This window comes from Ananas comosus, linkage group 17, assembly GCF_001540865.1.
Source record: "Ananas comosus cultivar F153 linkage group 17, ASM154086v1, whole genome shotgun sequence".
Taxonomy (NCBI): domain Eukaryota; kingdom Viridiplantae; phylum Streptophyta; class Magnoliopsida; order Poales; family Bromeliaceae; genus Ananas; species Ananas comosus.
The window spans coordinates 3,891,465-3,916,143 of NC_033637.1; the positions used below are offsets into that span (position 1 = coordinate 3,891,465).

A 24,679-nucleotide genomic window follows, 5' to 3' on the forward strand; every position below is an offset into this window, starting at 1 on the left:
GTTTGGGCAGAGTGCCCATAAAATTTTTGTCCATATGCTACGCCCTTTATTGAGTACATTAATTAATTGAGCGAGTCAAAATGTTGACCTTTACCTCAGTGTGTTTTGCCCTATGATAGATTTTCCAGGAGTTTTTGTTTTTTATTTTTTCCTTTGAGAAATATGTGGAACATAACTATCTTATATTCTCTTTTAATTTTACTATTCAATCTTTCAATCGGCTTGATTTGAGTCAATTATTAATACTTTAATTTTAAAATCTAAACTAATTTTTTTGTTTTAATGAATTTTATAGTTACGAAAATTTTACAAAGTATACCAAGTCTGTAAAAATAAACGGTGAAGTCAAATTGAACAAATTAAAGGATTGAATAGCCGATTCAAAGTAGGTAAGTTCTGTACAGTTTGATGTTGCTCTAATATTATATTAAATAATTTGAAATAATTATTTTATCTCTAAAAATTTAAATTAATGTGGATCTAATGGTTTATATGTTTTGTCTATTTGAGTATAAGTTTGAGCTAATCATTGAGTTTTTTTAATTTTTATATATTTTTTGTCATTTTCGATGATGGACGCAGATGAACAAACGTGAAACGTGATTTATTTTTATTTCCTTTCTCCACGGATCGAAACTCCCAGTCAAATCCAACAACATGGTTTTGTCAACGTCAACTGCACGCATTTGTTGATTAAAAACCAACTCGACGAAATTTCTAGAAACAGTTTTTTTAAAATATATATTTTTTGCGGTACTTAAGTTCACCTTGCAATTTTTTTTTTTTTTAAATAAATAGTATGCTACTGTTTTATTTATTTAAAAAATAAATTTAATTACAAAATAGGACAGCAGTGGTCTCATAAAAAAAAAAAAAATTCAACATGAATTATTACCGAAGCAGAAGCGAAACCATAGATCCTTAAGAGTTCTAATCTCGAACAGCAAGTACCTCAACGAGTGTTTAGTATTTGAAAAAAAATTTCCGTTCCGCCCCAACCAAAAAACCCACAAAGTGACGGCGATAGTCACTAACTCTCTACCCCCTTTATACATCCTTTGCAATAGCTCACATTCCATAATCCCTTGGATGATGAACAGTTCCGAAGAAAATGTTTGGTAGTACTTTTCAGCAAAGCTGTAGAACATGTACACCTTGAAAAGAGGTGGTCCATCATCTCCATCTCGTCCAAACAGAAGATGCAACCTTCCTCTCCCCTCCAATCCCTTTTTAAAAAGTTATCCGCTGTTAGTACCTTATTTTTCACGACTAATCATATAAAAATTTTGACTTTAAGAGAGGATCGAATCGTCCACCAATGGGTGAAGCTTTTATCAATTACACCACCACCTTGCAGTTACTTAAGTTCACTTTCGAATTATAGGTGGGAAAAGATACATACTTGGAGAAAGTTCAATAAAATAATATTCTATTATTTCTAAAAGTGATAAGACAATGTTCTATTAATTTTTTAATTCTATTTGAATATGATTTATGTGATTACTAGAAAAATAAAAAAAAAAATAGTGGAGAGATCACGACATCTTGTGAAGTCATAATTCATCATCATGTGCAATTTTATTTTTATTCAAGAGTTATAATTATCATTCTGAAATTTAAAAATATTTATTAAATTTTAATATTAAAAATATTCCTAAGGTGAATTATTGAATGAAGGTGAAAAAAAAATAACATATGTTAGTAGACCGAGAGCTCCGAGCATGATGGATTTTGAAATCCATCATGTTCGAATCCAAGTTCGAAATCCAAATTCGATAACTAAATTAGAAATCTGAGTTCGAATCTGAACACGATGGATTTTGAAAATCAACAAAAAACTCAGAATTCGAATCCGAACCCAAAAAAATTATGTGTCTTTACCATATTTCAAAATATTATTATATTAAAATCTAATTTTAAAATATAAATTTAAATATAATATTAAATATTCATATATATTATATAATGTAAAATCTATTCAAGTTTCGGGTGGATTTAGGATCGTATTGGGCACAGAGAAAATTCCCTATCCAAATCTGAAATTGTCATGTACTTAGTTTTATTCCCATATTCACAATCATATTTATTTAAAATCAGATAAATCTATTCTGTATAGGTTTGGCACCCATTGATATCTCTATTTCCCACTATTAAGTTCAAACCAAGAGAATAGAGTGATTTATATTTTATATTCAATATTCTCTCTCACGACGGCCTCAAATTTTTTACGAATGAGATTAAAAGTTTAGACTAACTTTGATTTCAAAATCTTCTACTTCAATGTCATTTTACAGTCTGTCTCTAAACATGTAAGCTGCTAACTAAAAATAATATTTCAAGATATTAACACTCAGCAAGAGTTATTTTAAGATAATCATAACTCTGATTTTTAATCAGCAATACTTTCATCTATATTTAAGGAAATTTTAAAGAACCTTTCAACTTTGTACATTTTATTTGACATTAATTTGATGCACTACACTACCTCTTATTTTGTGCCTATCTTATAGGCCAATTTCAAGTCTCAATATTAAATCCCACTTCTAAGTGATATCCTACCTTAACCAATTTAACAATTTCATATCCTATACATTATAACCTCATACATATCCAACATGTTGGGAGATTACTAAGGTCCTAAGTTATTCACCAAAATGCCCATGCCTAAGAGTTTTTGGAATTAAAGTAAATTAACAAATTATAGATCATAATTATAATGTGAGACTTGTGAATTATATATGTCATCCACCTCCTCCCCTTTAAAAAAAAGAAATTACCCGCTGTTCCCTAGAGCAAGTGGCAAAGGATTTGGTGGTTAATACCCGAGATCCCAAGTTCGAATGCTAGTTGATTCATATTTCCAGATAAGTTTATTTCTAAAAAAAATAAACGAAACGGGTAGTGTGCTATCTATCTCTCTCTAAAAAAAAAAGAAATTAAAAGAAATAGTTATGTTCCACAAAACAAGTCATATTAGCAAAAGTTAATCCTTATTGATCTTAGGTTTAGTTTGGTATTGAGGCCTATCTAACGCTAATTTTTTTTTGAGAGAGATAGATAGTACGCTACCCGCTTCGTTTATTTCATTTAGAAATAAATTTAGCTGGAAATATGAGTCAACTAGGATTCAAACTTGGGTCTCGGATACCAACCACTAAGCCCCTTGCCACTTGCTCTAGGTACGGTCGGTCTATCTAACGCTATTAGATAAAATGGAGTTGAGGAAAAAGCATATAGAGATATGCTTCTGTGTTCTCTGGTGGGACCGTAGAAAATATATTATAACTGACTCATCGCGATATACGGCATGCAATATTACATACGGTGCTTCTGTGTTTTTCGGTGGGACCGTAGAAAATATATCATAACCGACTCATCGCGATATGCGGAATGCAATATTACGTACGGAAACAAACAGAGTATTTTTCCAACGTACTTTCTCACCGTACGTAACGCAATCTTCCTGCAATCTCAAACGAAGCCTTAATTATACTTCAATTTTTGTTCTCCCTGCAATCCCAAACGAAGCCTTAATTATACTTCAATTTTTGTTTCAATCATCCCTTTGTCCAATTATGCTTAATGTCGTGCTGAATATAATTTTATAAAATATCGCATGAGTAATCCTTTGCATATAGCAATATTTTCTCTACCGTAATCTATAGATCACCGCGAACATCATCACTTATAGATTCAATTAAAGTATAATTTAAAGTTTAGCCAATTAATTTAAATAAATTAAAACTCGGTGATCCGAGAGATAACTTGAGATTTATTTGTAAGGGATAGTTTAATTTTTCTCATTTTTGTGAGCACAAAAAAAATCACCATAAAAAGAAGACAAAAGGAAACAAGAATTATTCGAAGAGTTAGGCCCAAGAATACTTTTAAAACAAGCAATTTACTTCCACGTTATTTTTAAGGATGGAGCAATTTAATCGACGATCGATATCATTAAACACAATCTAAACTATCTGAACTTTATGGAAAGCAGATTTATAATTTTAGCGATCAACTGGTTTCAAATTCAACTCATATTAATAATTAAAAATTATCAATTTTTAGAATTATTCGAATACTCAACAAATGATCTTGAAAAATTATGAAAATTTGATTTAATTGCATACAGCTCCTAATAAATATATCGAATAGCAGATATATCTCTATAAAGTTCAACTTTTTATTTTTATTTTTACAAAAATCTTACTGTTTTTAAATATTTTGCTGTTAGAATCTATTAGAAAAATATAGTTAACCATTAGTAAAATACTTAACCCTCATTAGTGTATGAGGTAAATTGACTTTTTTATCTCTCTTATTTTACCGAGTAAATTATTTTTTTGGGAGACATTTATGCAATTCTAGCCGTTGGAGCATTTAGAGGGATATATTTGTAAGGGCAAAAATGTCATATTACTTATCTGTGTACTCTAATAATAACTAGGGGCGAATCCGGGGTCGGTATGGTTCCCACCTCCTGCTCTATTTCTTATCGGGGCGGGACGGATTTGGAGCGAGTTATTTTTTATTTTATTTTTGGGTCCTACTTACCACCCTATTCGGGGTGGGAGTGGATTTTTTATGGATTAGAACGGATTGAAGGAATAAAAGGGTCTCCCGCATCACGCTCTATTTACTAATGTATCGGGACGGATTATATTTTTTTATATTTTTTGTTCTCACTTCCAGCCCCATTCTGGGCGGATCGCGGCGGGAGCTCGACCAACCCGAATCCATTTGCATTCCTACCGATAACAAATGTGAATATCAGTGCACTTTTGTAGAGATAAAAATAGAAAGTGGAGTTTTGTATAGATATATTTATTATATATTTACAGAAAGCTGCAGGCAATTAGTCCTTACTAAATTTGGAATCTGGTCAAAGGGAGGAGCACAAGACCCCTGCTTGGTCAAAGTTCCTTGATCCTATTATGAGGGAAAAAAATTAAGCACCAATAGCGTAGTGTGTGGGGGAGAGGTAGTTACGGTTAAAAGGGAGTGGGGAAATAAGCAGTTTACGGTAGTTAAGGAACTCCACACGTACTATACCCACATCTAAATTTATGCACCAAAACTCTCCTATAAAATCCCTCCAAAACACTTGGATTTGAAATAATAAATAACTAAATAAATAAATAAATAAATAAGAAATAAGAGTACAAATTAAAATAAAAAAATAATATAAGGAAAAGATCACGCCAAAAAAAAAAAAAAAAAAAACAGTTTAGAGGTGAGAATGGAGACTAAGCTCTTGGTGTTGCTGTACCTCATCTTCCATGGATTACGAATCGTCGACGGCGTTCGCCCGACCGGCCCCGGAAATTTCAACGTGATGAGCTTCGGAGCGCGCGGGGACGGGCTTCGTGATGATAGCAAGGTTCATAATCACCTCCTAATCCTCTCTCTCTCTCTTCTTTTTTTTTTTTGCGCTTTCCTGAGCTATGAGCTTTGATGATTAATTTGTTTCAATTTATGAACTCAGTTATTTCTTTTCTTTGCAAGATTTAATTGCACCGGTTTCTCCGTGTGCATTGACAATATAACTCGTGCATTTCGATTCGCGTTTGCTTTAAAATAAGAGAAAAAATTAAACTTCTCCTAAAAGAGAAGCTATGAGATAAAATGTACGTATATAGAGTCTTTGTTTGCTTCTTCTGCTTTCGCACGATTATCGTATTATTGTTCTACAGCTAGCCAAACAGGCCCTAGAGCGGTTTTTAAAATTTTTGGTTTTTTTCTATAAAAAAATTTCTCTCTCTTAACAAAATATTCTCATTTTAAAAAAATTATATATTATTTTATATATGGCTCAGGCATTTCAAGAAACATGGAAAGCAGCATGCAATTCTACAGGGAGTGTGAAGCTTGTGATTCCAAAAGGGACGTACTTTCTCAGCCCTGTTAAGTTCAGGGGCCCATGTGCAAATGTGCAATCCATCACAGTCCAATTGCAGGCAAGTTTCAAATTTAAAATTCACAAGTCAATTTTCAAATTTTCTCTCCTAAACTTATCAAACATAAAGGCAACATATGCAGAATCTATTCAAAGTGATTTTTACATATAAAATTTTATGATGCTGCTTAATTCTTAGTAAATATAAATTTTTACTAAAATTTTTAAGGAATGTGTTGTTGGGATGTAATTTGCAGGGAACGCTAAAGGCAACGACTGATCTGAGTAAATACAGGTCCGGGGGCTATTGGGTCGAATTCGGGTTCGTCGATCACTTGACCGTAACCGGTGGGGGGACCCTTGATGGCCAGGGTTCTCTCGCTTGGCCCCACAACAAATGCCCTGTGAAAAAGGACTGCAAACTCCTACCTACTGTAAGATTCACATCGTAGCTAACGCATTAGTATCTGTTCTTATCTGTCATTTTCAACTGCATGCATCTGTTGCATTCGCACATTCGCGCACCCTAATCTCATCATTCACTACCGTACTAATAAGATACGCTTTCTATGGATGCACAAATGTAAAAAAACTCAGTATCTGTTTGGCCTAGCTTTTACCTCTATATATTTTTAACGATAGCAAACTAACTTTGGCTATTTCTTCGTTGTAGTCTTTGGCGTTCCTAGCGACAAACCACAGCAAAATGAAGGACATAACATCGGTGAACAGCAAGTTCTTCCACATTGCGCTGCTGAGCAACGCGAACTTCAAGGCGAGCGGCATCAAGATCGTCGCACCCGCGGAGAGCCCCAACACCGACGGCATCCACCTCGAGCGCAACACGGCGGTCACCATCTCCAACTCCAAGATCGGGACGGGCGACGACTGCATCTCCGTCGGCCAGGGCAACCACGACATCACAATCGCGGGAATCAAGTGCGGGCCCGGACATGGCATCAGGTACCGAAAGACGCTTGAAAATTGTAATATATGAGAAAGTTCAGGAACTAAACTGTTGCGATATGCTTCGCATAAACTAACCTTACGTTTCAAATGATTGTTTGTTCTAACTGTTGGTGGCCGCGGTGGTAATGATTGATAGTGTCGGGAGCCTAGGGAAGTACGAGGACGAAGAAGACGTGACGGGACTCGTCGTAAAAGATTGTACCCTCACCGGGACGGACAATGGCGTCCGGATAAAGACGTGGGAGAACTCTCCGAAGAGTACCAAGGCTTCGAACTTGACATTCGAGAACATCGAAATGGATAACGTACGCAACCCGATCATCATCGACCAGACGTACTGCCCCTTCGCCAAATGCCAGTCCGCGGTGAGCTCGATAAACATAGATTGAAGCAAAAAAAAAAAAAAAAAAAAAAAATCTGTAAAATCGCGAGTTTCTAACTTTGGTGGACGCAATGCAGGCGCCTTCGCGAGTGAAAATCAGTGACATTACGTTCAAGAACATACGGGGGACGTCGACATCGCCGGTCGCGGTGACACTGAAGTGCAGCAAGGGAATACCGTGCGAGAACGTGAGCCTCCAGGACGTCCGTCTCGAGCACAACGGCCCGAACGGCACGACCGCGACATGCGTCAACGTGAAAGCGGAGTACAGCGGGATGCAGAACCCGCCGCCGTGCAAGGGTCCGGATTCGGAGAACTAAGTTAAACACCCCTGCAGCATGAGCAGCCCCTTAGCCTCCTCAATAGTCACTTGTTATATTATGCATCAGATATGTTTCTGCACCCATTTTGAAATGAGGTGATTCTTTTTATTTTTTTCCTTTTTTTGTTATATATATTTATGAGCACCAAACTTCAGGTTGTACCTGAGTGTTGTAACTGCATTTCGGTCGTAGCAGCGGCTCTTGTTCTGCGTCGCTCTTCGTGATCGAATTGTAAAACTCGTTGAAATATATACGTGTAAACCGAGATTTTCAAATCGATATCGAACTGAATTGGTTTGTGCACTTTGAGTTTCTGGTTGTGTTTGTGTTCGACAATCAGGCTAGTCAATTACAAGTTGAGAATTTTCTGAAACTTACAAAATGGAAGCAACAATTTCTCTCAAATTCATGTTTTTACACAAATAAATTTGCTCTCAAAAAAATAGTAACAATCAATGCTTTGGAATGACATGAATGGTGACTTATTTACAACTTTTATTCAGAGTAAAATGAGACATTAATTAATTCATTAATTGCTCAACCCCAGAAGTAACTTATTAAAGTTATATATAGTCATCTATGCTTGGTAGGATAAGAAGCCATTTTGTTTATGCCACACAAACCCTCAGGTTTACCAGTGCTCCTCTTCATCCTGATGTACCCTCTCTCCCCCCATCTTGGGCCCCATGAGTTCTTCACTATGATGTAATCCTGGTCCTTGGATGATCCGTATCCGACGGCCGTCACGCCGTGATCAAGGTTAGTCCCACATGGTCCATCAAATACACCCTTGATTAATTGGCATAAGAAAAAGTTATTATTAGGCAAAGCAAAAATGTACCTTAGAGAACTAACATGCATGCATTTTGAATTATTTTGAAATTTTTGATTTTACTGTCTAATTTTTTCGATGCATATAATGCTTAACAAGCCAAAAAATTGTAACTCATTGGGTACTGTAGATTGAACTATATATCAGATACAACAAAAGGCTAATAATTTACAAGAATAATCAGATAACTTAAATTACACAAATTAAAAGACTAGATATTTAAATTATAACTTTTAAAAATCACTTAAAAATATTTGCAAATAATTCAAATTTCGAATTAGTTAATGACTTACTCCACTGTAAAATTGGAAGTGCCTTCCTGAAGCCTCAATACCAACACTAACAGGTTGGTGTGCTAATGCCTTTAAGAGACTCTCCTCATTGTTCTCTGGCACGTCTTCGTAGCCACTTATAGTCACCACCTCATGATCACCCTTAAAAATTAAAAATAAAAACAAATAAAAACAATGCATGTGTATATGTCACCCTCCGAGCCCACAGCGGAAACACTCACCTCTTCGTCAAATCGAGTTGAGATAACGATCATTTTAGTTTCGCGGACGTACAAAACTCTTTTTAAGGAGTGAGAGATGTAATGTACCAAATTTTGGTATGCTATACTAAATTTTGACCAAATCGGATGAAATACGGTGGAGAGATGATTTAGACATATTTGAAAACAAGTTCCAAGCATTTCGGAAACGATTAGAAGTGATGAATTAGAACTCCAGGAAGTGAAAATAGAAATTTTTAGAAAAATCATTTATGAGATATTCAACTCTCGGGATCCGGACCTTGTATTTCATTTAGCAAAATTCTCAAATTCAATTAATTGTTATGATGTGAATTTTTAGCTATTTCATAGTTTGTTCGGTGATGAGTTTTAGTGATAATTTGGTACTCCGGCGATAGATTATTTTTAGAGATTGTTAGTGAAACACTCTATTTTGGTGGTGCCCTATATACTTACTTTTATTTTTTTTTCTTAATAAAAGTCTAAGAGAGGTTTTTACCTACTCACATTATATGCATGTGAATGAAACACAATGTGAATGTAACACAATGCATCAAATAAATGCATATACTCTTATGGGGTACTTAATTGGATTTGCATAATTATAATTCAGTTGAAAATAAAGTTATGTAAAAGTAAAAATATTAGTCTTGCTATTAACTAGCATAATGTCAGCTGAATTATGGATATTTCTGCGAAAGATAATTTGGAATTTGTTCTCATATATGCAAGAATATTTCTACTGATGATAAACTTGATTTACGGTCGAATCGCACTTTGTCGATCGACACACCCCCCGTTACGTACCCTCATTTCCTCGCAGGTGCCCTCTTCCATGAGATACGGGTAATCGTCTTCGGTGTGCAGGCCGCCGCTGGCGACGATGTACGAGAAGGCGTAGTCCATCACCCCTCCGTTGCAGCCGTTGTTGTTCGGCCTGTCGCAGTCGATTAGCTCTTGCTCCGACAGCGATGTCAAGTTCCCCGTCACGATTCGGTTTATCCCTTCGACCGCCGCCACCGTCGAAAACGCCCAGCAACTTCCTGCATGGATCAATTCGCTTCTATTTGTTGCGCATCAAACGATCTATCTATACTTTCAAGTATATCACTATCTACCGCGGACTCTTGTGAGAAATTTGAAAATAAAATTATTTACAGAGCTGAATTTATTATTCATAATGTGTTTCTTAAATTTGATCATCATTCTAACTGAATTCGATCAAACTTTAAAGTAAGCATTTGCGTCTGTGATTTTTTAGCTGTCGAATTGTCTTTAGATCCGTACAGAACTATAAGTGATGTATCTCATCAAATTTTAATAGTACTGTATGGATCTCGAAGCGATCTGATGGCTAAAAAAATTATAAGCACGTTGAGCTTCTGTACTTTTAAAAGCACATGAGCGCAACTCTCTCTCTATGTGTTCTTACCACAATTGCCTTGGTTCTTAACATGCGTTACCGCGCCCTTCTTTCTCCAATCCACCGATTTCGGTAAGTCCACAACATCCTTATACCAAAAGGCGGAGTTTGCCGCACATTTCCTCCTTGATGCGTACTCGGCCCTCAGTCCAAAGTACTTCTCCTTGAACTCCTCATGGCTCAAGTCTGCGAATTCGTTGAGCCCTAGCCAATAACTAGTCACCTTCTTGTTCGTCTCGTCGATGTGCATTAGATTATCCTTGAAGATCTCGAATCTGCGCAACTTTTCCTTAAAGCTCGAGTACGACTTGTCGTGCTTCTGCATCCACGACTCGAAGAGGTCGATGAGCTTGTCGTGGGAGCTCAGATTGTCTTCAGCGTAGCCGATGATGGAGAAGCGATCGTCCCTCGATCCGAAGCGCGACGCATGCCGCAATCAGAAAGAAGAGAGGGAGAAGGGAGAATTTCATGTGAGAAATGGCCATGATCAATTTCTTTGGGTGTGCAAGAGATGAGGTTCTTCTAGTACTTGTGTATGTGTGAGAGGAGAGGTGTGGCATTTATATGCATGTAAATTTGAGTCTCTTGTTGCTTACAAGCTAAGTTCTTGGTAGATAAATAGTTTAGTAAAGCTTAAAGGTTGGTTCAATGAGGCTTTGCTTTTAATCTACAATAGGATGTGGAAGATATAAACTAACTACTAACAGGTTGTTTTGTAGCCAAGTTTTAACATGGATGTAGAAAGCTTAATGTTTCGCGTATAGTCCGCATTTAGTCCAAAGGTTCGAGTTCTCTAACACATTTCGACCCTGTTTGGCCTAACTTCTGAAAGTATATTCGCACTTGCACAGTTGTGCCCGGCTAGTCCTAGAAGTCTCTCTTTCAACATGATTTGCTTGAAGAGTAATGATTTACGAATAATTACCAACCCTCCGGCCCAGCATGGCCCCCCAGCCTGAAAGACACGAGCCACACCGGGCTTCGAGCTGGCCCCTTAAAGTTTTTATTTTATTTATTTATTTCTATTTAAATCTATATTTTATTATTTTGATTAAAAAAAAGGTTGGGCCACGGATTTTTGAATTATTCATTGGTTAGGTCGGTGTTGGGCTGACTCTTGGGCCTGTAGAAACCGAGCCTGTTCGTAAAATTAGTGGGCTATGAAGTTTAGAAACTTTTTGGTTGCATGATAAATATATAGACTCTTATATTAAAAATAAATACCCCCACATCCTTGTTAAAAGCACAAGTAATGGTATATATTGAAGGGATAATTTCATAGATGCCCCTCTAGGAACTATTAATTTCATCAATACCCTTCCAAAATTAATAATATCACAAATGCCCTCCAAAATGTGAAAAATTATCATAAATACCCTCCTCTAGTTAAGATCCCTTAAAGCCCATTTGAATCTGAGTTAAATTTTTAAAATACCATTTTTACCCTTTATCTCTTTTTAATAGTAGAAATACTAATAGGTATTTCAAAATAATTTTTGTAAATCTAAATTTGAGTATTTAATATATAAATAGTAAATTAAATTATTAATATATATTAATTAATAAAAAATATATAAAAATTGTATTTTAAATATAGTATGTTTTTATCTGATTTTGGTTTTGTTTTTGGTTTTGGGTTTCGGTTCAGATTCGGTTTAAATATAGACCAAAACTGAATTTACATACGACGGGATTTTATTTTTTGGTACCTATAACTAAAACTATCCTTATTCAGCATTGATTAAACTTATCCCATTTTAAATCGAGTTTAGATAAAATTCCGTATCTATATCAATTCACATTCCTAATTAGTAATAGTAATTTTGAAATAAATTATAGATTTTATTTTTTTCCTATTTAAAAATAAATCACATAATTGTTTTGTCGATTGAAAAAAAAGAGGGTTTTGTTCAAAAGCTAAAATATATTATATTTCAGTTTTTTAATACACTTAATGCAGATAAAATTATCGAGAATAATTTTGATTAAAAAATTTTTTAAGTTTTCAAGATTAAAGAAAGATCGGATAATTTCTTAACATTATTTTCATTTAAATTTTTATATATAGTTATTTATTTGATGAAAAATAAATAGAGCCATTAGATTTGGTAAAATCATCAAAAAAACCTAAAAAATTCTTTTTTTTTTATACACTGAAATTAGATTTTTTTTAAAATAAAAAGTTAATGGGATATCAACTAAAAAATGAAAGTTGAGGGAGCTGTTTCAAAATGGCATATAGTTGAGAGGGTTTCCATACATTTTTAGTTAAAAAATATTTGAGGGTAAATAAGTCATTTTAAAAATTAACCAATCTTTAACCATGTAATAACTATAGTAAAACTAACATAACTAACAGTAGGGGTATTAATGATAATTTTTTGTTTTTACAGGGGTATTGGTGATATTTTAAACTTTATAGGGGCATGTATGATATTTTAAATTTTGGGAGGGGTATCCATGAAATTGCCCCGTTAAATTGCTGGATGGCAAGCAAATATTGGTTAGGGATTGCTTTGGAAGCGATGACTGGAACTGGAATAGGATCCTGGGCAATAAATCTTCTGTTCTGCCAAGCCTGAGCCCCATCCTATTGGAACTCAAAGAGAGAGTCAATAGATTTAATATCAGGCATATGGAGGACAGGATAGGTTGGAGATGGGGCAACAATAGTATATTCTCAGTCAATTCGGCCTATCGAATGTTGAACGATAGGGGTACGAAAGACGGACGGGGTAACTTGATTTGGAGATTAAAAATACCACTCAAGATTAAGGTGTTCTGTTGGCCGGTTCTTAAGAAAAGGACACCTACGGTTGACAACCTCAGTAAGAAAGGTTGGTCTGGTGGTACGACCTGCTCATTGTGTAGGGTCTATGACGAGTCGGTGGACCATTTGTTCACCTAATGCGTCTTTGTCAAGTTTATCATGGTTGCGGGATTGGAGGACGTTCAGTTGGGAGAGTCGGGTGACGATGTACTTGTAGTCTGGGATAGGTGGAAGGAAAAACTTGGGGGTCAAAGAAGGAAGAACGGTCTAGCTGATTTGGCGGCTTGCTGGTGGACTATCTGGAAGGCTAGAAATAACCTAATCTTCCGTGACATACAGCTAGACCCTCTAGTAGTAGTGCGAAGGCCCAGGCAGCTCATTGATTCTTGGAGAGACCTTCTGTAACTTTTTTTTTTTTTTTTTAGGACTAGTTTTTTCTGATGTGGTTTTTTCTTTTTCCTTGAGGCCCTGGTTGCCTCACTCCTGTAGCCTAATTCATACTTTTAATGAATGAAACAGGTAGTGTGCTACCTATTCTCTCAAAAAAATATATGGTATATATTGCATTTTTTTAAAAAATATATTTTCTACTAAGTTTCAAATTTACTAATAATACATTTATGGTGCATATGTACTCATCAAGCATACCACAAATTAAAATAAAGACACTTCCATTATTATTCTATTATCATGAGTCAATGAAATTAAGGAGAGAATTAATACAGGTCATCACATAAAGCATTTTCATTTTTTTAAAAAATAAGCTGTTAGAAAATAATATCTTAATATTTTTATAATCAATATTTTTCTTTACATTCAAGCAGGAAACTTTTGATAGATTCAAAACACGAGTTTAAAATAAACAAAAGAAAATTAAATATGACTACACCCTGATTGTAAATAAAATAACTATTTTTTATTGTAAAAAACTTAAATTACTAAAAAGTAGAATTTGATATTTTAATTAATATCTTAAATGCATTAGGGAACAAAGTTCAGATGATGTGGTAAAATCATGAGATATACCAACCATTCAAGCAAATAATTGAGCACACAAATTAAAGATCGGTAAAAATGTATATATATAAAAGTTCATCTCAACTATGAACCATTTGGATCCCACTACCTAACCTTTAAAAACTTTAATTTTACAATTTAATTTTTAAATTTGTTTAATTTGAGTTAATTAGTGATTTTTTTAACTTCAAAATTTAAATACACCGAATTTCGTCAGCATATTTTTATGCAATTTACATGGCTACAAATTTATTAAAGTAAGCAATTGGCTTAAATTTTTTATCAAAAAGCCATCAAATTACTTAAAACAAGTAAATTGAAAGGTCGAGAACTAAAATCAAAATTTTGAGAGGTTAGATATAGTCAAATCAAAGTGGTATATATTTCAAATAATTTCTATTACCTTAAAATTATATATTCTAATTCGAATTACCAAAAAGAGCTTGTAACTATATATATACATATTAATGAGTTACTTACTAATGCTTTTCCATTGCAATATTTATAAATGCATATTGATGATGATTTGGTTTCTCCCTGATAAGAATCTATTTCATGTAATAATAATTAAAGATTCAGATTAAGCAAGGCCTCTTTTCAATTTTATTATTATTATTTTTTTTTTTCTAAAGATTCATTTGTAGGGATTATAGTGAGCAAAGGCATTGCCTAATTGGCAAGTCAACAGCTAAATAAGAAGCAATTAAATGTGGAAAGAGAGAGAGAATAAATTAATAATACTTGTTCCCTGCAAATTGCAATAGGCGACAAATATAATTAAAAAAGTATGAGTGGGCTTTGGGGGTTGGGAGCATATTAAATGCAAAAATGCTCTTGTTCCAAAGATTGTTGAAAGGGGGGCTTTTTTTGCATTTAATTTGCAAAAATAATTCTAAACTTGCCACGCAGGCGCCACGTTAGCACCATGCGGGCGGGGCTGGGGGCGTTAGTTAAGTTAAACATGGTGTACGTATTTTTTGTATATTGAGAAGAGGAATAAGGAATTTGTATTTCTTTTCTTCTCTTTTTCAAAAATCCGAACCTGAACCCGAAAATCAAATCCAAATCTAAACCCGGATCCAAACCCGACGGATTTTAAAAATTCATATCCATATCCATATCCAACCAAAAATTTGAAATCCGAACCTGAACCCAGTGGGTTTTAAAAATCTATACCGTTGGATGAAGATCTAAGAAATAAAAATTATTAAATATTTTATATATTGTATAAATAAATAAAAATAAATTATGTGTATATATATATATATATATATAGAACTAGGCTAATATACTATTACTAGCACCAAGTCATTGGTGCTACCAAGTTTTTGGCCATTGGATTAAAAGATGTGCGGTAGGATGATGTGGGTCCCCTAGGGTTGAGTGGGTGGTTGGTTGAATAGTATGATCTAACGGGTGAAAATGATCAAAAGGGTAGATCTAACGCCGGAAAACTTGGTAGCACCAAGTGTTTCGTGCTATTAATAGCATAGTAGCCGGACTCTATATATATATATATATATATATATATATAATATTCGGGTTTGGATTCGGATAATATTTCGGATATCCATATCTATTGGCATCCCTACTCCCTATTCCTCTTTTCAATAAAAATAAAAATACGTATTAAACACGGTAAACCATTCACCGTGTTTGAACATTTACCGTATTTGAACACGGTGAATGGTTCACCGTGTTCAACTTAACACACGTTCCCGGCTCTGCCTGCGTGGCAAGCCCAGGACCATTTTTGCAAATTAAATTTTAACAGGGCTAATTTTAAAATAAAAATTTGCCAGGGGTCTAAATGCAAAAAAAGCCCTTAAAAAGGATATGGCTTCAAGAGGAGAGATAATTTTTATATCAATTAACAAGAGCGGTACAGTCCCTTTGCAATTCCCATATTTCAACTTGATTCCTAGAAAAATTATTTTCTGGCTTTTTTTTTTCAGTCTATTTGATTTGTAAAAAAAAATAATAAGTTTTTTATTTTTTTTTTCAAATTTTATGAAGTTTTTTTCAAAATTTTTATCAAAAAAATAAGAATCATAAAAGTTGTGTTTTTCGTGATTTTTTTTTCCCAAAACAGGTTATCACCATTTTTGGCGGGAAAAAAATGACCCTAAATTCCTATAATTGTCACTAGAGTATTTTAATTTAAAATTTGAAGTATATATTGCTCTTTAGCTTATGAGTATAATGTTAAAGTTTGAGAACCAAAGTGCAATTGACAACATATATAGTTTGAGCACCAAACGCACAAATTACCTTTTTTGTTTCAATCAATTAAAACAAAACAATTTTTTTTTTGTTTTTGCGTAAAACACTAGAAGATAAATTAATCCTCCAAAGATAACTGTATAGAGCACCACCAAATAGATTTGTTTCACCAACAATCTCTTAAAATAATATGTTTTAGATTTGAAGGAAGTTTTCAAATGCAGGTTGAGTTACGGGCTGGGGGACGGTATTCTCATCAATTTTTGGGCCGACGGATGATGTGGGGACGCGTCCCTAAAGTCATACTTTCTAGAAATCTATTCTCAGGTTCATCGCATGGAGGTGCGGGTTAGTGACTGTTTTTTTACCTCGGGATGGAGATGGAGATTGATTCTGAGAGGAATGAGAAGAAACACACAGCACTGTAAACAACGGATTTCGAAGTTGAAGAACATCCTTTCTATCTTACGGACTACAAATCAACCAGATGTCATTCTTTAGAGATGGAATTCTGGGAATATATTTACAGTCAAATCAATATATTCGTTCATTAGGACAGGGGGATCAAAAATAACGCAACGCCCACCATCTAGAGACTGAAAATTCCGACAAAAGTCAAAATCTTTCTCTGATTGGTACTAAAATAGAGATTGCCTATTGTGGACAACCTTCTTAAAAAGGGATGGGCAGGTAGCAGTGAATGCGTCATGTGTGGCGCAACTTCGGAAAGCGTAGAACACTTGTTGGTGAGATGCGTGGTTAGCAAGTTCCCTTTTATTTCTATCCTTGACGAGTCTTACATCTACCCCTCTAGTGCGGATGTCATTTCTGTTTGGGATGAGCTGCCTGGGAGGGGGTCAGCGTCTAACACTCCGAAGCCTCAGATACTTGTGGCGGCCCTGTGGTGGACGTTCTGGTGCGAGAGAAATAACGTCATTTTTCGAAACCTTACCTTGAATGCTACCTCTGTGGCACATTGTATTAGTGCACTAGCGAAGGAGTGGACTGATTTTTGTAGAAGTAGGTGAGGCCATTTATTTTGTTAGACTACATGCCCTTTTTAGCTCTTTTCAGATATTTTTAGAGTTCCTCTTTCTTTAGTTTTGTCACTCCTTGAGGCTCTAACTGCCTCACCCTTTGTAGCTAAATTCATTTATCTAATGAATGAAGCAGGTAGCGTGCTACTTTTCTCTAAAAAAAAAAAATTGTTGCTAAATTAGCTGTTAGCACTAAAATCCGTCACCAAACAAACTAAACAAGTAGCTATAATATAGACTAGTATAGACTTTTAGGAAAATGAACAAACAAAACAGCAATCAAAAAAGAATCAAAAACTGTTGAAATGCATCAATATTGAAGATGCACATAATTAAATGCCATGATCTCATGATCATAAAAACACCCTTGGAGTCATCTCAAGGTCCTCCTCATCCTTAGTTTTTTTTTCCTGTCTCTTTCCTATTCTTCAATTCAATCCCTGCAATATATATTTATATATGTATATATTTAACACCCACAGCTGTATCCTTTTAAGCTATACTTTGCTTCATTATACACATTAACAAAAAAAGCTCATTATAGTTTATTTATTATACTCTGATTTTGCACTATTTGTATGGATTTTTGTGGAAGACCCCTACGTGTTATGTATTAAAAGAGAAAAGATAGGAAAAAAGATGGAGTTGTTGGACTCAAGTACTTGTTTGATGTACTTGTGAGCTGTTTAATCCAATTGACCAAAAAAAAGTAATATCTTTAATAAAATAAAAAGAATAATTTTTTTGTACAATTTTGCATTATAAATAACACATCTTTCCGGCAATCCCAATTAGAGTTAATTAAGGAATTTTAGAGTTTCCTGCATTAATTTTACCATATGAGTAATTTGTTTAATAATTATATTATTATAAAACAAATTTACTAAATATTATTTTGTCGCGTTACTAACTGATAAATACAGAGGGTATATACAATTATTAACTTTGAAAAATATTATTATATTTAAAAATATCTAGCTTTAATTCCATAAAAGATTATTAATTAGAAAAGTGAATTGAATCACACAATGAGCTCACCTGTATAAATCATGCAATTAAACTATGATTATCCTCCCCTACCAAGAAAGTAAAAAAGATAGAGATCCTTATCTTTTGTCATTTATCCTTCTTAAATATATATCTTAACTTAGATATCTTGAATTAATCAATGTTGTAAAATAAAAATATTCTAATCTTTAGTTACTATATATTTAAAACTTAGTTTTACTTATCTTTATAACTAGCTTGCATCCCTTATCAATAACTTTTTATAATAAAAATATAGTTTTTAGATTATAAAATCCAATCAAGCCTTTGGCATGAGTATTTGCAATTTGCATGCATAGTTAAATTGCTATTTAATTAGCTTACCAGATAATTAATATCAATTAATCAAACTCATCACTCCTCTCGATCTTATATTCCATGAATACAATTGTCACCCTCCATATATAGGTGTTCTCCTTTGCTTCTGCGAAGCAGTGCTGCAAATCTCTACGGCTAGCTCAGAATTACCATAAGATTTATATCATAATCTTTCCAAAATTAGGATTTACTCATTTGTCTTATTACCTTTTTAATAGTGACTTCTTAAAAAATAATTTAAACATTTGAATTATAAACTATAAGATGTATATCTTATAATGAATATACTAATAATATTTCTTGAGAAAATATTCAATCCTTCACAAGCTATAGCCATCTCACCTATCCTCTACTATATATGATATCACATCACCCTTACTCATAGGCGTCTTTGGTTCACGTTATATAGTATTAATGTTATTTCAACATAACTAGGCATCTGAGATTTCTAAATCAGATTACTACTAATGTTATATTACTGTGTTTGATTTCATGTAATAATAATATAATACTAAATTACAGTGTATATAAAATTACTATGCATATTTGATTTAATTTATAAAATTCAGTAATTTTGATAATAAAATATAAAATATTTTAAAATTGCCCTTATTACTCATATGCTAGCTAATTCAAAGAATAAAGTCAAACGAATACCATTATGCCCTTTGGCCAATGCTAAGGGGCACAACAAACATTGACTAGTCCAATATATATATNTATATATATTGTCATTTATATTTAATCAAAAAAAGGTACATAATAAGTTAAAATATAGAAAATTTTTCTATAAATATTGATTTTTTAATCTTTTCTTTTTGACTTTTCAAAAAAAGAAGTTACCCTTGGTTGTTTCAGTAGATGCTTGTGAACACATTTTTTTCTTTATGGAATAAGTAAATGCAATTTGGTAATTTTGCCCTCTTTATTGACACCGTAATTTTCTGAAAATATTTTTTAAATTTTAAGAAGATAAAATATAAATTTTAAAGTCAAGAGGGGAAGTGAAAAAACCGATATTTATAGGGGAGGAGAAAATTAAACCTCCACTTAGCTTGAAGATTTACTTACATGCATTTGACAACAAAAGCTCACTTTAGATCTAATTATCTAGGAATTAGTAATTGAAGGACTAAAAAGATTTATTGAAGCTTTTGTTGAATATAAAATATTAATATAACCATTTTTCTGTTAGCTTAAATTTTTAGAAATTTCAAACGACATCAGAATAAGGGTTCTCATAGTTCGAGTCCTATCAGGCTTCTTCTTTCTTTAATTGTGAGTAAAGTACACTTTTGGTTCTCAAACTATTAGGCGATGACACTTTAGTTCTCAAATTTTGATTTGTAGCAATTTCTCACTCAAACATTCAGAATTATTGTAATCAAGTCTCACAACCTAATTTAGCTCGTGTGAAAGTATTGTAACTGATGATGTGACAATAATTAAAATGTTATATTACTTTTGAAGTACTATTTGAGTATCATGGTTTAATCAATCCTAACTAATTTTTTCGTTATTAAAACTGTTAATAGCTTCTTATTAGAACAAGAAACAAAACTACTGTACTATTGTACCTTTTGCTACTAAGTTCTTTTTTTTCTCTTTTTTTTTAGTTTATTGTTCAAACTATTAGCATGTACCTCATATTTGCCAAGCATCTAGCTTTTGCTTTCTCAAGTAGAAAATCAGGCCCGATATTTCGCGCTAAACGTAAACTTAAGTAACACTTTGCAATCTTAGGGAAATTAAATAAACATTGATCAAGTGTAATTAATGTTGACAAAATTTTTGGTAGGGCCTTCATAGAGTTATGTCTCATCTATTTAGGTTGTCCATTGTAGGCCATATATTTAATTTACTAATTCCCAATTAAAATTTGTTACATTTTTCTTGGAAAGCTATGGGCACCTAAAATTTTGGAGCTGCAACATTTATATATACCACTAAGTGACATGTGTCCAGCAAGCAAGAATCTTCGGATGAAAAAATAATTTTATAAATAAATAAAAATTAAAAGCTTTTACTTTAGTGTGAGCATTTACTATTTGAAGATTTGCCCTAGATTTTTTATATTAAATTTTTTGCTGTAAGGAAAATTTATCATCGCAAATGCGACTTATTGAAAGGCAGCTTTTTATAGCTCAGAATATATTTTGCTACTATAAGTTAAAAATATATACCACCAAAATAAAATAAAATAAAATAAAAACACAACATATGACGTGTTAAAATCGTCAGTTTTGAGATATTTTGATTCTTTAGGCGAATGACACTCAAAATTATAAAATTTATATGCCCTATCACTAAAACTAAATAGTTCATTAGTTCTTCTATTTCTTCGTTTAAAGTTCTAATAAAGAAAAATGTAAGTTTCCTGAATGGTCCTCAACCCATTTTGCGAGGTTGTAATCAATTCTAATCTTAATTTTTTTTTTTAACGTACAATAATATAAGCACAGAAAGTCGGATGGCATAAAAACAGTCGATCTGGCAGAACTTTTTCCTTGTTCTGCGTAGTGAAACTGAGGATGCCACATTATCTTTCTGTTAGGATCGAACTTACAATCTAAAAACTAAAAAACAATAAATTAAAATATGAGAATTTTGATGCAACCAAATTTGAAACACATTAATGGTCTAATCCAACCCTCAAAACAATTCCTTTCTAGATTTGGTTGTTCAATTCCATTACTCCACCTACCATTCTTTCACACATGTGAGAGAGGGGTGGCTACACTTACCTCCCATTTTTTCTTGGGTTAACCAGAAGAAGTTAATTACATAAGTTTCAAACCCTAATTTTGATCAATAATCAGAATCAGTTTGATCTTTTCTCCCACCTTCAGAATAATGAAGCATAGGTATCACCGCAATATCGTTAGAATTTTCTGAAAGGTAACTATCTCGGTTTCATATATGGAATTCATATAGAATCTTTGAACAAGACTTTTTGGAAGGAAAAAAAAAAAAAGAAAAAAGAGTGCAACCTATATACTATATTCTATGGATAAAGGATCAAATTGATAGAGAAAGCAACGTAAAGATCAAGTCTTTTTCACCTCTAAGTGATGTTGCTTCCTCTACTATACCTTTTCCTTTTTCTTCTGCTCTATTCCTTTCTTTTTTTACTTTCCAAGGGTCCAAAACTCATTGGGGAACACTTTAAAAAAATAGCAACTATATGTAACACTTTATATTGGTGGAAATAACATATGAAAAATACTGGGATGACAACCGACTTTGAACGGTAATTCTATGACTTTCGCATCCAAATTAATTAAGGTCATTTTCTTTCTGCAACACTTGTCATTTTTTTTAGGGAAAACTTCAAAAACCCCCCCTGTGGTTTCTTGCTTTCTCACTTTAGTACCCTGTGGTTTAAAACGTATCAATTTGCCCTCCTGTGGTTTCGTTTTTCTCTTTTTGTTATCAATTTTATTATTATTTGTTTCTTAAATCAGTGACAAAGTTAAAATTAAAGGATACTAAAGTGAATATTCGATAAATATAGATGGTTATCTGAAGTTTTTTGTATATAATTTAACGAAATGTTAACGAAAAAGCTTCCGAAAAGATAAAAATGAAACCACAGGGGGNATATATATATATATATATATATATATATATATATATATATATGGATGTATATCTTTTTGGATCCATCTAGGATCTAAGTTGGGTTGGTGTGAAATGAGGTTTGTACTCATATGGAGAATAAATGATGTAGTGGCGGTGCATGGTGCAACTTTTAATTCTTTTTGTTGCTTCTTTCCAACCTTGGATGCAATATATTCTCTTTGCCTAATTAGTTTCTTCCTAGGAATTAAATTTCAAAAAAGAAAAAAAAAAAGAAGCACTTCCTAGAGAAGATCAAAGATGATTATTTTGTAGAGGTTTGAACATCTGAGGAGATTCGAGTTGTAGATAGCTTAATATTGGGTGGCATCTATTTAGTATTCATCTTAATATAATATATTGTCACAAAATAATAGTCAAACAATACCCTTTATCTTTACTCTAACTTATCTTTTTGGGGCTACTTAGGACTGGATCATAAATTGTTATTCTTCTTGTTCAATATTTTAGCAATCATAGATTTTCTTTTTTTCATCAATCTTGTGTCCCTTTTCTTTCTTTTTTTAAAGATTATTTTTGAATAATTTTCCATCAGATAAATATTTTTTCATATGATATCACGCTAGTTATCTAGTTTTTATCGTCCACGTATTTTCTATCAAATTGATCTGCTGTGTAATACTTTTGTAACTTGTGTGAATCGATACATGCAGTACTGTACGCCGGAGAGGACACGATAACGGTGACATGGTCGCTGGACCGGACGGCAGTGCCGGCCGGCGGCGACGCTGCCTACGAGAAGGTGAAGGTGCTGCTGTGCTACGCTCCGGTGAGCCAGAAGGACCGCGGGTGGCGCAAGACCGACGACCTGCTGAAGAAGGACAAGACCTGCCAGTTCACCGTCGTCGAGCAACCTTACAGCGGCGCCACTGCGAGCGCCAACGTCACATACAGAATCAAGCGCGACGTGCCGACCGCCACCTACTTCGTGCGTGCCTACGCGCTCGACGGCTCCGACACGCAGGTCGCCTACGGCCAGACCACCGACGCCAAGAAGACCGCCAACCTATTCGACATCGTCGCCATCACGGGCCGCCACGCCTCGCTCGACATCGCCGCGGGGTGCTTCTCCGCCTTCTCCATCGCCGTCCTCATCTTCTTCTTCTTCATCGAGAAGAGGAAGGTCAAGAAGTAGACCGGGGTCGAAATCAGACCAGTCTTTTCAGATGCACCTCGATTTTCTCTACTTCTAACGGCAGAAAAGGATGTGTCTGAAAATACTAGTATGATGTGATGGTGAAGAATGATTAATCATTCTCTTACTCATTACCAATCATGTGTTGTTTGTTGTGTTATTATTGTAATGAGGAGGGGGAGTTTGGTTTCTAATGTTGTTCTATTATACATCCAATACGTGTTCTTATCAGTGTTTTCCACTGTTGAGGGGTGTAAAAGGTGTTTAGAATGACTAAATTAAAGAGTTGTACACGCACTCGATCGTTTACATATCTTTAATATGTTGATGATTTAATTCTACTTATTATAACCGAATTATATGTATATATAAATTAATAGAATTTCATAAATAATTTTTGGAATGAACAAAAATTTGAAGTTTTTTGAACTATATACGCTTAATAAGTGTACAAATGGAATATTACTATTTCACTTGTTATGCCACGTGTGATAACAAGTGGTAGCTACAAGTCGTGCCAAGTGTCAAAACATGCATCTTTGCAAAAAAAGTCAAAGTTCTTAATTTGTGTATGTTTTACAAAAGTCTCTCTCTTTCTTCGCTTATTATCCATATTTATGCATAAGCTATTTATTTATGTAAGCAAAACTAGGATGCTTACAAAAGCAAAATAAAATGTTTACTTTCATATTGTTTACGGTAATAAAGCAACTGCATTCACCGACCGACCCTAGAGCAAGTGGCAAAGCGCTTGATGGTCGGTACGCAAGACCCAAGTTCGAATCCTATTGATTCATATTACCAGCTAAATTTATTTCTAAACAAAATAAACGAAGCAGGTAGTGTGCTACCTATCTCTCTCTCTCTCAAAAAAAAAAAAAAAAAAAAAAAAAAAAAAAAAACATTGGAGACTCCCTCAACTATAGGCCATTTTGAAAAAGAGAGCCCAGATCACTTTGACACCTAAATAAACTTCTAATTTATTTTTAATTAAAGTTAAATTACTTTGGTTGGTTAAATCAAAAGAAAATTGTTAGATTTAAGAACTCTATTAGCTATTAATTACCTACTGGTTATTCCAATTTTGTTTGTAGAAAAAGAATTAAAAGAAATAAGTTTGATAAAATCGTTATTTTAATTGACTAAAGGCAAATTCA

The 24,679-nt window shown here is 33.6% G+C and overlaps 3 protein-coding genes across 3 annotated transcripts; 2 read left to right on the plus strand and 1 right to left on the minus strand.

The window, feature by feature from the left end:
• On the plus strand, positions 5,207-7,842 carry LOC109722780 (exopolygalacturonase-like). Its single transcript, XM_020250917.1, has 6 exons — positions 5,207-5,377; positions 5,814-5,954; positions 6,151-6,327; positions 6,567-6,856; positions 6,999-7,227; positions 7,322-7,842. The coding sequence occupies exons 1-6, from the start codon at positions 5,237-5,239 to the stop codon at positions 7,562-7,564; spliced, it is 1,221 nt and encodes a 406-aa protein (XP_020106506.1). The 5' UTR covers positions 5,207-5,236; the 3' UTR covers positions 7,565-7,842.
• LOC109722782 (cysteine protease XCP1-like) lies at positions 7,939-10,862 on the minus strand. Its single transcript, XM_020250918.1, has 4 exons — positions 10,346-10,862; positions 9,721-9,956; positions 8,693-8,833; positions 7,939-8,356 (listed from the first exon to the last, which is right to left on the minus strand). Exons 1-4 carry the CDS (start codon positions 10,659-10,661, stop codon positions 8,141-8,143), a joined length of 909 nt encoding a protein of 302 aa, XP_020106507.1. The 5' UTR covers positions 10,662-10,862; the 3' UTR covers positions 7,939-8,140.
• LOC109722874 (high-affinity nitrate transporter-activating protein 2.1-like) lies at positions 23,013-23,833 on the plus strand (the record flags this gene model as incomplete). The annotated part of the gene is made up of 1 exon (XM_020251046.1): positions 23,013-23,833. A coding segment is annotated over one exon (510 nt), but the record flags the coding sequence as incomplete, so codon positions are not given.

Excerpts from the sequence above, each read along its gene's own strand:
- LOC109722780 (XM_020250917.1), top strand. The coding sequence starts at position 5,237 with ATGGAGACTAAGCTCTTGGTGTTGCTGTACCTCATCTTCCATGGATTA. Across the intron at positions 5,955-6,150 it reads CCATCACAGTCCAATTGCAG|GGAACGCTAAAGGCAACGAC; the intron begins GCAAGTTTCAAA and ends TGTAATTTGCAG. Across the intron at positions 6,857-6,998 it reads GGGCCCGGACATGGCATCAG|TGTCGGGAGCCTAGGGAAGT; the intron begins GTACCGAAAGAC and ends AATGATTGATAG.
- LOC109722782 (XM_020250918.1), bottom strand. The coding sequence starts at position 10,661 with ATGCAGAAGCACGACAAGTCGTACTCGAGCTTTAAGGAAAAGTTGCGC. Across the intron at positions 9,957-10,345 it reads TAAGAACCAAGGCAATTGTG|GAAGTTGCTGGGCGTTTTCG; the intron begins GTAAGAACACAT and ends TGATCCATGCAG. Across the intron at positions 8,357-8,692 it reads ACTTCCAATTTTACAGTGGA|GGTGTATTTGATGGACCATG; the intron begins GTAAGTCATTAA and ends CAATTAATCAAG.